The sequence below is a fragment of the Nematostella vectensis genome, chromosome 1, assembly GCF_932526225.1.
Source record: "Nematostella vectensis chromosome 1, jaNemVect1.1, whole genome shotgun sequence".
NCBI lineage: Eukaryota > Metazoa > Cnidaria > Anthozoa > Actiniaria > Edwardsiidae > Nematostella > Nematostella vectensis.
In genome coordinates this window covers 11,559,824-11,572,926 of record NC_064034.1, presented here as the reverse complement: position 1 = coordinate 11,572,926, position 13,103 = coordinate 11,559,824, and the positions used below count along the sequence as shown (strand labels likewise).

Genomic DNA, 13,103 nt, shown 5'->3' with positions numbered 1-13,103 from the left:
GTAGGTCGACAAATTATTGGATTATTTGAAAAGGATGATAACTGTCGGACCATTGAGGACCGTCACGACTGTCGGGCATATAGCCACTGCGAAACAAAAAATGTGCACGTCAAGTGATCGACTAATTCTCATCAGGTATAAGAATAGCGCAGACTTACACACTAATCAAGTGGCGAAGGAATATATGTTTCAGCATTGTCAACATATTTTACAGGTATGGTTTTTTCTATTCTTGAGAATGAAATTCCTAGAGTAAGTCAGATCTGTATTAATCAGAATCCTGCCTATACGGCGGATTGCTACCTGAAATAGAAAACAGGATAGAACTAGGACGACAATTTTTGCAGGGTCGAAAAGAAATTTTTACTGAGGGCAAATCCTGTGTCATGCTGCCATCATATCATATGATGTTTACAGTTTTTCTTTGTGTTTTTCACCATTCCACAAAGGACGCGCAAACTTTCTTTTGGCATCACGTTTTATTTTTAGTCAGGGAAAATCCCTTTGAGTTTGACCAATAAACATCAAGTTTAGTCAAGTCGAGCCCAGCTCTCTCGGAGATATCGCTGATCGAGCTCGCGAGTGTAAATTCAAAATGGCGGACGTTGAAGAGGAAAGATTGCCATTTCCGCGAGGAAGCATAGCTTCTTTCAACGATTTACTGCGTTCTATCTCCACTCTTCTAACGAAAGACAATTTCAAAGCCATGAAACGTTTTCTTTATGATATAATTTCCACAAAAATTGGAGATCGCTACGAGAATTCGCTGAATCTTTTTGAGGCTTTGAGCCAAGTTCGATGTATCAGTGGTGACGATCTTGACTTGTTAGAGGATATGCTAGGAGTCACAGGAAGAGAAGAGATAGTTCGCCTTGTACTTGAATTCAAGAAAAGAAGAAACAATAAGCTGGGATATCTAAGCTTTGAATGCTTGGCGAACATTTCTAAACCTGGTGAGTCAATATAAGCGTTGTCAACATTTTGTTTACGAATCGATAGCAACATATTTTTATTAAGCTTATTTCACTATTTTGGAACAGCTTTAAAAAAAACTTGATATAGTGCCAAAACCTCCTTGAAGCGGAAGTTGACCGTCTAAAAGTGTTTCTCCTGGTCATATACGCTTTATCCATTTGAAGTGAGTACTCTACTAAATATTTATATGCGAGTTCGATCAAGGTTGATATGCAGTAAACGTAAAGTGAATTATGAATAAGGAATTTGTAGTAGAAATGAAACATACTGAAACCATTTATAACCATATAAAACATCCTTCAGAAAGAAAATATATCTTGTATGGTAGTTAACTTAACTACTGGCCTTATCAAACAAAGTAATTTTTTTAGTTCTAATTTTTACTATCTATTGTTTTGTTTTTCCTTGAAAAGGAGGTTCTGAAAATGCGCTTTCATTACTGTAACTATATTTAGCTATTTCCGTTTCTTCAAATCATATATTATTTTTGTTAGGTCTATTTTTGTTAGGTCTGCTGAAGACAGAAAGGAAAACAATCTTCAGACATTGAAGATTGATATGATATGATTATATGATGATAAAAGATAATTAAAGATCAACAGGAGATTATTTATCAAACATTAATCTTCAGCACATCAGTGACTTAGAAATAAAACATTCTTTGTGGGTTTTCATTGTACTAATAAAAACTCAGGTTTTGTTGATTGTGAGAATTTGAGAGCAGATCAGTGGATCACAATACTGGAGGTGACTTGCTTCACATCTGCTCAAGAATTCCCCAAGCTAAAACAAAGGAGAAGACAGTTTAAAATTGATCTTTGATGCAAGTATATTTTCCTTCCCAGTTGAAGGAAGATCAGTCGTATCATTTATCCTTCATGATGGCCTAGAGACATTCGACAGAAACAAAGTCTTCAGGTTCAAAGGAGCTCTCTGCAAAGCACTAAAGCTTGTAAGGTCTGAGGTATCTTGGATTGGCAAAGCCAGAGACTTAGAGAACAAAGTGCTATACCAGCTACCATTTGAGACACTACCCCTCCTTAGGCACTGTACTGGATGGAAGAAAGATTGGCTGTTCGACCTTGGGGTCAAAGGGGTGCAGATTGATGATGAGCCTTCTATTGTTGTCCAGGATGTTAAAGTTCAACAGTTGAGGCTTCAGGAAGATCCAGGTAGGGATATCCTCAGGTCTGTACCAAAAATAGATTTTGGCATAAGCATTATCACAGGTAAACTGGTTCTACAAGCAGCCTGTTGCAGTGGGTTTCCAAGACTTGAATTAACCCAAATAATTGAACAAATATATATCTTTCCCTCCTTCCTTGGCAGTGCCTGAGAAAATGAAAAACTTTATTTTTGTCATCATGATGGTTAAGTGCTAGAGTGCCACTAAAATCTTGTGGTGAATGGCACTAATATTCTATAGCCCTATGGACTTCTTCATGCAATGTTCCTGAGCTCAATGTATTGTGTGACATAGCCAAGGATGTCATCAGGAAGGTTCGATATTATGTTATATAATTTCACAGTGATTCATCTACTTAATTTACTTAAGTATTGAAATAATCATCTCATTTGTACTGATTTTTTGCGGCAATGGAAAATTGAAGATGACCAAGAAACTCAATAAAACGTGTCTTATCCCACATGTTTTGTTTTCTTTTGTAGTGCTAGTGTCGCCTGTGTTGCGCACCAGCGAAGCTGCTCGCACGGGCGACGTCTCCGAGCTGCGACGTGTTCTGGACTCCTCAACGTGCGAAAAACGCTCGTATCTCCTCAGTGCTCGCATCGACGGCGCTACGCCTCTGATTACTGCCGCCAAGAATGGCAACACGGCGATCGTGCAGTGCCTCGTGGACGAGTACGGAGTGAACGTGGAACAGGAAGGCACGGTCAAGGTGGAGGAAGATTTGATCGAGTGCTGTACGGCTCTCTGGATGGCATCCCTTGGAGGACACATTGGGGTGGTGCGGTTCCTGCTTGAGCGAAACGCCGAGGTTAATCACACAACACTCACCTACTCGACCGCTTTGAGAGCTGCGGCGTTTAATGGGCATGCTGAAGTTGTGCGACTGCTTCTTGCGAATGAAGCGTGCGTCAACCAGCGCAACCAAGACGGGAACACGTGCGTCATGGTAGCTTGCTGGAACGGCCACCTTGGGACATTCTCTTTGCTGCGCAACGCGGGTGCCGATATGGATGTTAAGGATAACCAGGGGTTCGGCTTACTCCACTGCGCAACCGCAGCCAATAACTTGAGCTTGCTGCACGAACTGCTAGTCAGCGGAAAGGACGTCAATTCGAAGACAACAGACGGGATAACGCCGTTGATGCTCGCGTGCGAAAAGAACCACCCGGATGTGACGCTACTCTTGCTGCAGCATAACAGTCACGTGGATGCGCGCTCCGATAAAGGTCTAACCGCAGTGCATTTTTGCGCGCTGTCAAACAGCTTAACGAGTCTACAGCATCTTATGGACTACCGCGCCGACCTGGGTATCCCGACCGAGCGAGGCAGCACGGCGCTGATGCTTGCCTGCGCAAAGGGCTATACCTCAATAGTGACCGCCCTTCTCCGAAACATGGCGCGCCAGCGATTGAAGAGTGAGCTGAGCGCGGCGTTCACATGTCGCAGCGACCGTCAGCCTACAACGTGTTCGGTTGTCAACACCGCTAACGAAAACGGGGAGACTTGCTTGATGATGGCATGCGAAAACGGAAGCGTGGATATAGTTAGGATCTTGTTAGACGAGGGAGCTGACCCGAATCTGGTGGACAAAAAGGGTGTCACCCCACTGATTTTGGCCTGTAGGCGTGGTCACGAGAGGGTAGTGCCCCTTCTCTTGAAAAAGGGAGCCAGGGTAGAGACGCAAGACGAGGAAGGTAACTGCGCCCTGCACGTCTGTGTCAAGTATTACCGAGCGTTCGGTGGCCAGCGTAAGTGCTTAGAGTGCCTGCTAGCCACAGGGCCTAACCTGGATATCAAGAACAAAGAGGGCCTCAGCCCTATGATGATGGCCGTTCAAACCAAGGTTTGGTTCGGTCATGCAATTGAAGCGTTCTACGAGCGCGGTGGAGATCTAGCGACAAACTTGAAAGCTGACAATGGCGATACAGCCTTTCACAAATGCGCGCGTTCCGGTGACTTACTGTCCATGACGTTTTTAATATCAGTCGACCCACAAGGCCCATTTGGACTCAACCACGATAAGGATACACCGCTGAGAGCCGCTGCGCTTGAAGGCGCTGATGCGATGACACAAACTCTCATTAATACCGTCCCTGCGTACTCGCACGAGGAGCGAATAGACGCTCTGGAGCTCCTGGGCGTCGGGCTTCTCGCAAAGGACATAGCGCGCGAGTGGGATGTCGGCATGGTGGTAGGTTTTTGGCAGGAGGCCATGGCCATCCGAAAGGCACGAGGTATCCCCTTTCCTGAGCCACGCCCTAGCCTATTCCCCCTTGAATACTTCCTTGAGGCACGGAGCTCTGTAGAGTTGGAAGAGTTCAGGAGCAACCCTAGTGTTCTTACCGCTCAGGCGCTTCAGATCTGCGATCGGCTATTACCAAAGTATCATTCGCGTCTTCCCGCTCTGCTGGGAACCGTCGGAGAACGTTTCGCACAAATCGGAGAGTTCTGTCGCAGCTTAAATATTTGGCAGTATGTGCTTGATATTCAGCTACAGAACCTCCAGAAATCTACCGATGGTGTTGAGGATGTAATGAACACATTCCGCTGTTTTGCAGACGCGTTCGGTTTTGTGTTGAGTCGCAGCGTTGACGTGTTGTCATTCGACGTCGTCCACACGGTCGTCAAACGCGCTCTCGATAGCCTCCGCAACCACCCAGCAATCTTTGACTTGCGTGAGACTATCATGCCGTACCTCCTCCACTATTTCGTGTCTCTATTGTCCGTTGCTATTAACGACCAGGATTTTGCCGTCGCCATGGATACGATACGATCTTTCGTTCGCCTCGGTCTGCGTAATAAACACGGATCCACGCTCCTTCATTTGGCCGTCAGCTCCAAGACGGGTGAGATCAGTAGTCTAAAGGAACACCTGCATTTCCCGAACCTAAAGCTGTGCGAGCGACTCGTCGAGTGCGGAGCGGACGTTGATGCCACAGATAGTGATCGCAACACACCCTTACACACGCTTCTCACGCGCGGTCATGCGGAAAGAGACATTCTAGAATTTCTTCTGAAAGTTGGCTGCCATGTTGACGCCCGCAACAAGGCGGGAAAATCAGCCGAAGATCTCGCGCGTTGTAACAAAGTAAAGCAGGCAATTCGGGCCAGCGGGATAGTGCCCAGGCTCCATTGCCTAGCTGCGCGGACGGTTTTGGCTGAGGAGATCGAGTACGAGGGTATTGTCCCTCGTCGGTTGGAATCCTTTATTCAAATGCATTGAGTACGATGGAAATCCTCGTCAACCTTTCTCGTGAGACCGAATGTGCTGTACGGCCACTCTACAGAGCCGCTAAGCGCTAGACCATTTAGTATACCTAGCCTTCTCCGCAGGCATCTCGAGTGTTTTGTAATTTTTCAGTATTTTTATGAATTGGGGTTTCTGTGGTGAGTTAAACCGGAAGCCGGAAGAGGGGAGGGGACCAAAGAAATCTTTAACCCAGACCTCCACTCTTTCTTGAACACGCCACTGGAAGCCCGAAATTTCCCACATCTTGGAAAGGAGAAGGCTATAGTATAGCCCAGCACCATGTTTTAAGACTCAGCCATCTGTGTTGTCCCCAAAAAGGTCTGTGTGTTTACGGACAGAAAAAGCCATCCTCGGGCGTTACCTTAATACCTCTCACTTAAGGTTTGAAAAAAAGGCATGTTTTTTCTAAGATTTAAGATAATAAATTGTCACATTTTTCAATCATGAAACTAGTTTTAAAATGCTAGTGATGGTGTAAGGTAATTAGGTAGATGATGGTGTAAGGTAATTAGGTAGGGTTTTTTTTATGAATCAGTTTCATTGGTAAATAGATATAGTGTATTATATACCTTATAGGCGATATCAAATTGAAATATAAAATATAGATGCAAATAATGAATTAGGGGTTAGCAAAATACTATAAATTTGAGTCTTCCATTAAATTTTATCTGATATCATTATCTACTGAAATGTACATTAAAATTTGACGCACAATCTTTTTTATGTGAATATATGTAAAGTTATGTGATGTTTTTAGCGAACAACTGCGATTTGAAAGAAAGAGCATGCCGCCACAGTGACGTGCTAGGTTATGCAGCCCACTTGATGAAAGCTTTTGAGGATATAGTGGGCGTTTGGGCTATTCTTGCAATCATCAGATACGAAAGGAAATGGAAGTTTACCGGAGCTCTCGATTTAACTTCACATGGGATGTTCCGGGCAGGTCTATTTTAGACCAAAGTGGCTCCATGCAGTTCGCAGAGTAAATACATCAAGAATCCCAAAAGCTTTTAACCATAAATCTCCCTACAAAGGAAATTTTCTTTATCAAGTTGCCTGTCCTCTTAGGGTGATCCTTTTAGGAAATATTCTCTATTTTAACGCAGTATGGAGTTTGGTCATAAAGAATCTCTGACAGTCATGGAGATTTCACATCAGGACAATGACTGATTGTAACATTTGCAGACAATTCATCTGGATATTTAACGGTTATGTGGGAAAAACCGGGGAAAACAGGTTTAGTACAACTTGTGAAAAAGCATCCATTTCCATCCGCTGATTTAATTAGGGACTCGCGATTTTTTAGAATTGAATTTGCTAAATAAAGTGAAAAAGTTTGGTTTTCGATTGTAATTTTTCGCATTTTTTTTGTTTTGTTTAAATTTTTGAATAAATAAAACTTCACGGCATGGCTGAATAGGTTCTTTTAGGACACAAATAGGGAACATATCAGTTGGTGTTTATTCGGAATTAATTCATCCTGACACGGAAATCTCCCTTTTTCAAAGTCAAACGCTTAAACGCAGTTAAAACCATTAATTTAGGGGGGGGGGGGGGGGAGGGGCGGTGCGAAATCTGTAAAAGTAAATCGGAGGAGGGGGCCTCTGAAAAAAAACTGACCACCCCCGAGAGAACAAAAAGGTGTTTTTTGTATGCCATTTTATTATCTCCATGAGACGTTTATTTTCGAATCTGGCTACACCAAAAAAAGTTTTACTTATATATTTGTGACATACCAGAGTGATCAAGACTACCTTTATTTTATCTAATTACTAGCTTATGTTTCATAGTTTTGTCTATAAACAACAGTATGATCGCTAGCATAAACACTTTATCATATCAAACTGATGTGATTCACCAGTGGTTCAAGTTAACGAGGGTTAAAATGTATAGAATTTGAAAGACAAAACAGAAGTCACATCGAGTTACAGGAGTTCGGTTCGGATAACCGAGGTTTTGAGTTCTTGGTAGTCAGATTAAAACAACATCAATACCGACAACAAATATGAGATTCCCTGATCTATTACATTCTATCGCCTCTGTCACAGATTGTATATTTTTTTTTTACTTTTCTTGCTCCTCTCCTTTTCCTTGCTATTCTTTCCGCAAGATCTAAGTTCCGGCTGTTTTGTTGACGGTGAAGATATTTTCAAGTATTTCTTATCTTCCCTCCACTAACATCAACCACCCACTAGCTACACCTAAGAAAGGCTCCAATTCCGTCCGAAAATCTTATAGATTGTCAAAATTGAACGAAGTGATGTTTAATAAGGTTCTGTCAACAATGTATTGTATGCTAGGACGGTAAATGTTTATCGTTTAGAGTATTTCTCATCAGCTAAACGTCACTAACAGGGTCCATTTTCCATTTCCAAACCTAATTCATAATAATGTCATGATATCGAGCATCTATCTTGAATGCAAACAAAATGCCGAAAAGGAACGAGTCAAAGAGTCACAATATCATGATGAAAGCAAAATCCTTTTGCGAACCGCCACAAAACGTTTTGTATATTAGCCTTACTACAGCGAAACCGCTTTAAGAATATCTACTTCCGTCTCTTAAGACACTTAAATGGCTCTCCATTATCTTCTCGATGCACATTAACATTGTAATGGATTTTTTGCCATTTCAATTTAGTTTTGTTTTTTAGACTGTATGCAAGAGTGACTTAGCGGGATGGACCTGCATTATTTTCGAGCTCCCTTGCGGTTTACATTAGTGCGGTCCAAAAGCCGCTAGAGCGTACCGAATAATTTTATTGTTAAAAAATAGTACTATAAAAATGAGGAGGTCCGTAAAGTCGATTCACTTGAGGAAATCTTCCACGCCAGACAGCTTTAAAATATCACACGCCAGGAAATATAGACGCCAGATAGAAACCAAAGCATCGCCACTCTAGACCCACTCGTCTCCAAAACCAGACCGCAGATTTTGGTGGAAGACAACGCACTAGAAAATGGCCGTAAAAATCTGGGGTCTGTTGTGTGTTGTTTTGCTGGTCAGTCTCGTGTGTCAAATTTCCTCGCATACTAATCCCATCACAAACGTCGGCAGGAGATCCAAGGTTGGTTACATTAATCACATTAGTGTTAATGTTAGGCCGTTCTACACACGCCGTTTATTGTACGTTTATTCGTTTATTTAGACTGGCAACTCAACAGATTTTTGGCGTCGGTCGTGATTTTTTCTTCTTCACACAAACCAAAGCAGGGGCCGACAAGTCGCGGCTTGTGATCTTGTTGACAAAACAAATCGGGACGTGTAATTCCTCTATAACCTTTTAAAAACCTTTGTAAACAAGCTAGAGTGTATTGGATTGTAGACGTGGTTGTAAAAAAAAAAAAACAGACTAAATATCTTATAAAATGCGCCTTCAAATTTAGAACTTTCACTCTGCTCTCTCGTTTTCTTGCCTTAAGCGGAGGGGTTGGGGGGGGGGGGGGGTTGACTGAAGTTCCAAACCACAACCACCACTTTTGGCTCTTTTTAGTAACATACTTTCATGATACTGGATATCCATCCTTTTTATTTTTATTATCTCTGGGAGATGGGGAGGGGAAAGTCAGTGAATTGTCTTAACAGACGAGTGCACCTATCAAGGCGTGGGTATGGAGGGAGGGGGACTGGGGGGACTGACTGTGGGTGTATTGCTAACTGCAGTCTAGAGACCTCCTATTTCTCCGACTTCTGGTATGAAGGCCGTAAACTAGGGATTTACTCTGACGTGAGTCATAATATTATTTCCTCAGGTGCCGCTTTGGCCGGCTAGGAATATGCGAGAGACAAATATGTGCGGCGATTGTCTTAACTACTGCCTGAGAAAACGACCCTGACAAGACGAAGTACAGAAGTAACATAAACATGGATAAAACTGGACTATTCAAATGTTTCGGATTAAAAACTGTATAATTGCATTCTGTTTGTTGAAGGCATTTCTTGATTTGTAGCCAATGTATGACACTTCATTTCCCTGTTTTTTTCTAATTTTTTCTCTCTTCATTTTAATATTTTTTTTATTATTAATTTACTCCTTCTAAACCACAATGAGATGCTCCGTCCTCTTTTATTTTTCTCTTCTTTTTTTCTTCGTTTTCTTCCCATTTGATGTTTTTCTTCTTGGGCTACATCAAAAAGAGACGCGCTCCATCCCCACCCAACCTCCCTTCCATAGAATATTCGAGGATACGAGGGGTGTTTATAGGATTAAGGCACTGCTTTAAGACGGAGCCAGTATTTGTTTTTTTTCGCACGATGTACCTCGAAAACGAGTCGCATCAGCTTTACCATATTTCTATACCTATGGGGCTCTGGCTCCCCTATAATAGAGATAGGAGCAAAGCGATAGATGATAGGAGCGATAGGTGATAGAGTCGATAGAAGATTGGAGCAAAGCGATAGATGATAGGAGCGATAGGTGATAGAGTCGATAGGAGATCTGAGCAAAGCGATAGGAATAAATAGGAGCATTAGAAGATAGAGTCGATAGGAATAAATAGGAGCAATAGGAAGAGGGGGACAAAATTCAACATAGGGGACAGAATTCATAAAAATGTTGACTTGATACTGAATAGAAGCAAGAAAATGGTAGGTTTGTTTATTTTTCCTCCCGGAATATCTTCGTCAGATTCACACCATCGACATTGGCATCGTTTAGCGCTATATTGAAAGGCGTCCCCTAAATTCGTCCCAGCATGCTGTTCGCTTATCATCTCGACCCAATCCCCCGCGCAACGTATGAATGGCGATTAAGGATGCAAGTCACGTGCTTACTGATAGTCAACCTTCTCAACTAACTAAAGATTGTCACAGTAACTTTTTTTCTCTTCTGGTTACAAGTCATAAAGTTTACGAAGCCCCTGGGGTACACTCTCCTTAAAAATTACAAGAATCATGCAGATTTTCCAAATAAGGAATATATTAGTTTCCTTATATGGAAGTGACCGCGTTTGGCAAAAACGACACTTTTTGGCTCAATTTTCTTGATATGAATGCCCAGTAGGGGCGCCCCCAGTAGGGGTGCCCCCATTGTTTTCTTAATGTTTCTGTACCATGCTACCCAAATAATTTGAGGCTTGCTATGCCTATGCATTTAAAATAGCTGACAACGGCTCTTTAAGTGTGCGTCATTCTCTATTGAATATACAAAAAGAAGTACACACAAAGAAAGTTTTATTAGGTCTATTAAGTATCTCCTCTGTCACTCTATTTCGGCATTTGTTAGCTCCTGTGCCTTGTCATTCCTGTGAACGCCAGCCGGCTCCACTGAGAGCTGAGCTGAGAGAACCATTGGTTGAATAGCATCTTATTATTCTTGGTAATAGCATAGTTCAACATCCTACTCGTTGATTATCTGGCGTGTTTAAATAGCCTTTATTCTGTTTTCTCTTTCGCTGAAGGCGTAATTTCATGTTCTTGATGTGTGGAGTACGAGTAAATACATCGAGGCGCCTTCTTGGAGTCCTCCCTTGGTACATGTAAACCATTCTTCGTGAGAGATCCACCAGTCCGGGCCTTAGGTTCTTTACCTGCATCCACACAAAGCTGAGAGTCAAAACACAGTGCAATAGGGCTCTATTTGGGACCTCGAGTCCTTAAATGAATATCAAAATGAATACAGAAATATACAGGAATAAAAAGATGAATAGATGCATAAATTAATTAATAAACATATGAATAGATACATAAATTAATTAATTAATACCTGAAAAGAATAATCATAAATGAATAGATAGATGGATAAATAAATAAATAAATAAATAAATAAATAAATAAATAAATAAATAAATAAATAAATAAATAAATAAATAAATAAATAAATAAATAAATAAATAAATAAATAAATAAATAAATAAATAAATAAATAAATAAATAAAGCAATGAATTAAAATTGATAAATGAATGAATAAACAGACAAATGAGAAAACCATAGATAAGTGGAAAAATACATCGGGTAACGATCGGGACCGGTTAAGGCGCTCTGAAGCAAATAAATTTGAGTTGGGAAAACGATAACTCATCAGTCATAACGATCTAGGGCAATTGCCCCGATCCTAACTATCGTATAGAAAAAACAATGCTTTTGCTATGCATCATCAGATCATGGGATCAAGGCTCGCGCGAAGGTCCACGGGAAATATTTACAATGACTCAATGTGCGGTTATTGATTTGGCACTCGACAAAACAATCAACAGAGACCTGGATACGAGACAGAGAATTAGATTAGTTACATTCAACATCAGAAATCTAGAGAATAAGAAAAGTTAAGATGGATGAAGAGGCGCCATTCGCCGTAGGGTTTGTCGATTTCGATGGCCAAACAAACGAGCTGTCGGGCGAAGCACTCGGGAGATGGTTAATCAGATACAAAAACATTTGCAATGATTTCGGCAACAAACCTGTGTGTTATCAGGTGCGTTAGACGAATCCGACTGTTTAACACTCGGCAATCAAGCATGAGGCGAAATAACAAAAAAATCATTTTTATTTGTATTTTTTTACTTAGTCAGCCTCAATTCCACCGTATCACCCCAATCATGAAGCAAGATTGAATAATGATTATTAGTCAAATTCTGATCTCTAAAAGACGTTACTAGGAAAGTCGAACTACATATCTTAGTATAGCCTTTAAGGAGAAAAAAACTTATCTCAACGAGTCACCATGTTGAGTAAGTACGCAGCTGCTTTGTCTCCTATTATCTGTGTTCTACAAAAGAGTTCTTTTGTCACTATTCTTCTCGTTCTTTGTGTCGAGGTGCGGATATTGTTCATTCGCCCAATCAAATTGCAGCTTGTAAGAGCTGCGCACTGACCCACCATGTTTCCTGCAAGGAGACGCTTCTTTTCTCTGTGTTTCGCTAGCCTCAGAGATAAAAGTCCCTTGTTAGTAGGGGAGTCTCTCTGAGTTTTCGTTCTCACTACCAGAACCATCAACGTACTTATTAATCCTTTCGTTAAACCATACTCTCCCTAATTACCAAAACTAACGCCTTTCTAAGCACACTAAGTACCACATACCTTTTTCTTTTCGACCAAACGTTTTCCGAGGTTCCCCATACATGAGGTGAACTGCGAATCCACTGAGCCAATAGCCGCCATAATCACAACCCCAACAAACAACACACTGCACAGCTTTGAAGTTGGAATCATCTTATTGCAGCAACGCACTTATCATACTTCGAACAAGGCAGGAGACATCTTTATACTTGCGCTACTTCGGCGTTAGTCCCAATTGTCCATCTTGTTGGCGACTTCCTAATGGTCAAGGTAAAGCAAGCACAGTGTGAGACCATTAAAACTTCGCGCATTTTCCCGCGGCGGAAAGCTTTCAGATCGTTCGTCTACGCATCTATGTAGGTGTACAGGGCGATTCAAAAGTTTTGTTCCGATTGAAAATGCGCTTGAGTTGCAGTAATTTATCGTTTAGATGGAAAATAGAGTTCAGTTCCTATTGTTTTATTGTGCAAAAGATTGTTTGCAAATAATACTTTTCATAATTCTTTTGAATTATGTGATTGATCATAAATGCGTACGTGCGCGGTCACATTCGCCAAAATATACTTTATCGCGCCAAATTTTGCTTTCATGCACGTTTTGCCTGCATTTGTTTTGAAATTAAAACATTCCAAAAAGTTTATATAAATATATTTCTTTTACAATAAGCTTCACCTGGCTCCACTATTATCCC

General features: G+C 41.4%; 1 protein-coding gene and 2 long non-coding RNA genes across 3 annotated transcripts; 2 read left to right on the top strand and 1 right to left on the bottom strand.

Annotated features, from left to right (window-relative positions):
* Positions 1 to 545: 545 nt before the first annotated feature.
* Positions 546 to 6,130, top strand: LOC116601180 (protein fem-1 homolog A). The gene is made up of 3 exons (XM_032361891.2): positions 546 to 953; positions 1,821 to 2,147; positions 2,644 to 6,130. The coding sequence occupies exons 1-3, from the start codon at positions 596 to 598 to the stop codon at positions 5,385 to 5,387; spliced, it is 3,429 nt and encodes a 1,142-aa protein (XP_032217782.1). The 5' UTR covers positions 546 to 595; the 3' UTR covers positions 5,388 to 6,130.
* A 1,889-nt stretch (positions 6,131 to 8,019) lies between these two features.
* LOC116621565 lies at positions 8,020 to 9,332 on the top strand. Its single transcript, XR_004297399.2, has 2 exons — positions 8,020 to 8,482; positions 9,168 to 9,332. It is a non-coding gene; the product is annotated as an uncharacterized LOC116621565 (long non-coding RNA).
* A 1,197-nt stretch (positions 9,333 to 10,529) lies between these two features.
* Positions 10,530 to 13,078, bottom strand: LOC116621568. The gene is made up of 2 exons (XR_004297403.2): positions 12,434 to 13,078; positions 10,530 to 10,943 (listed from the first exon to the last, which is right to left on the bottom strand). It is a non-coding gene; the product is annotated as an uncharacterized LOC116621568 (long non-coding RNA).
* Positions 13,079 to 13,103: the final 25 nt, after the last annotated feature.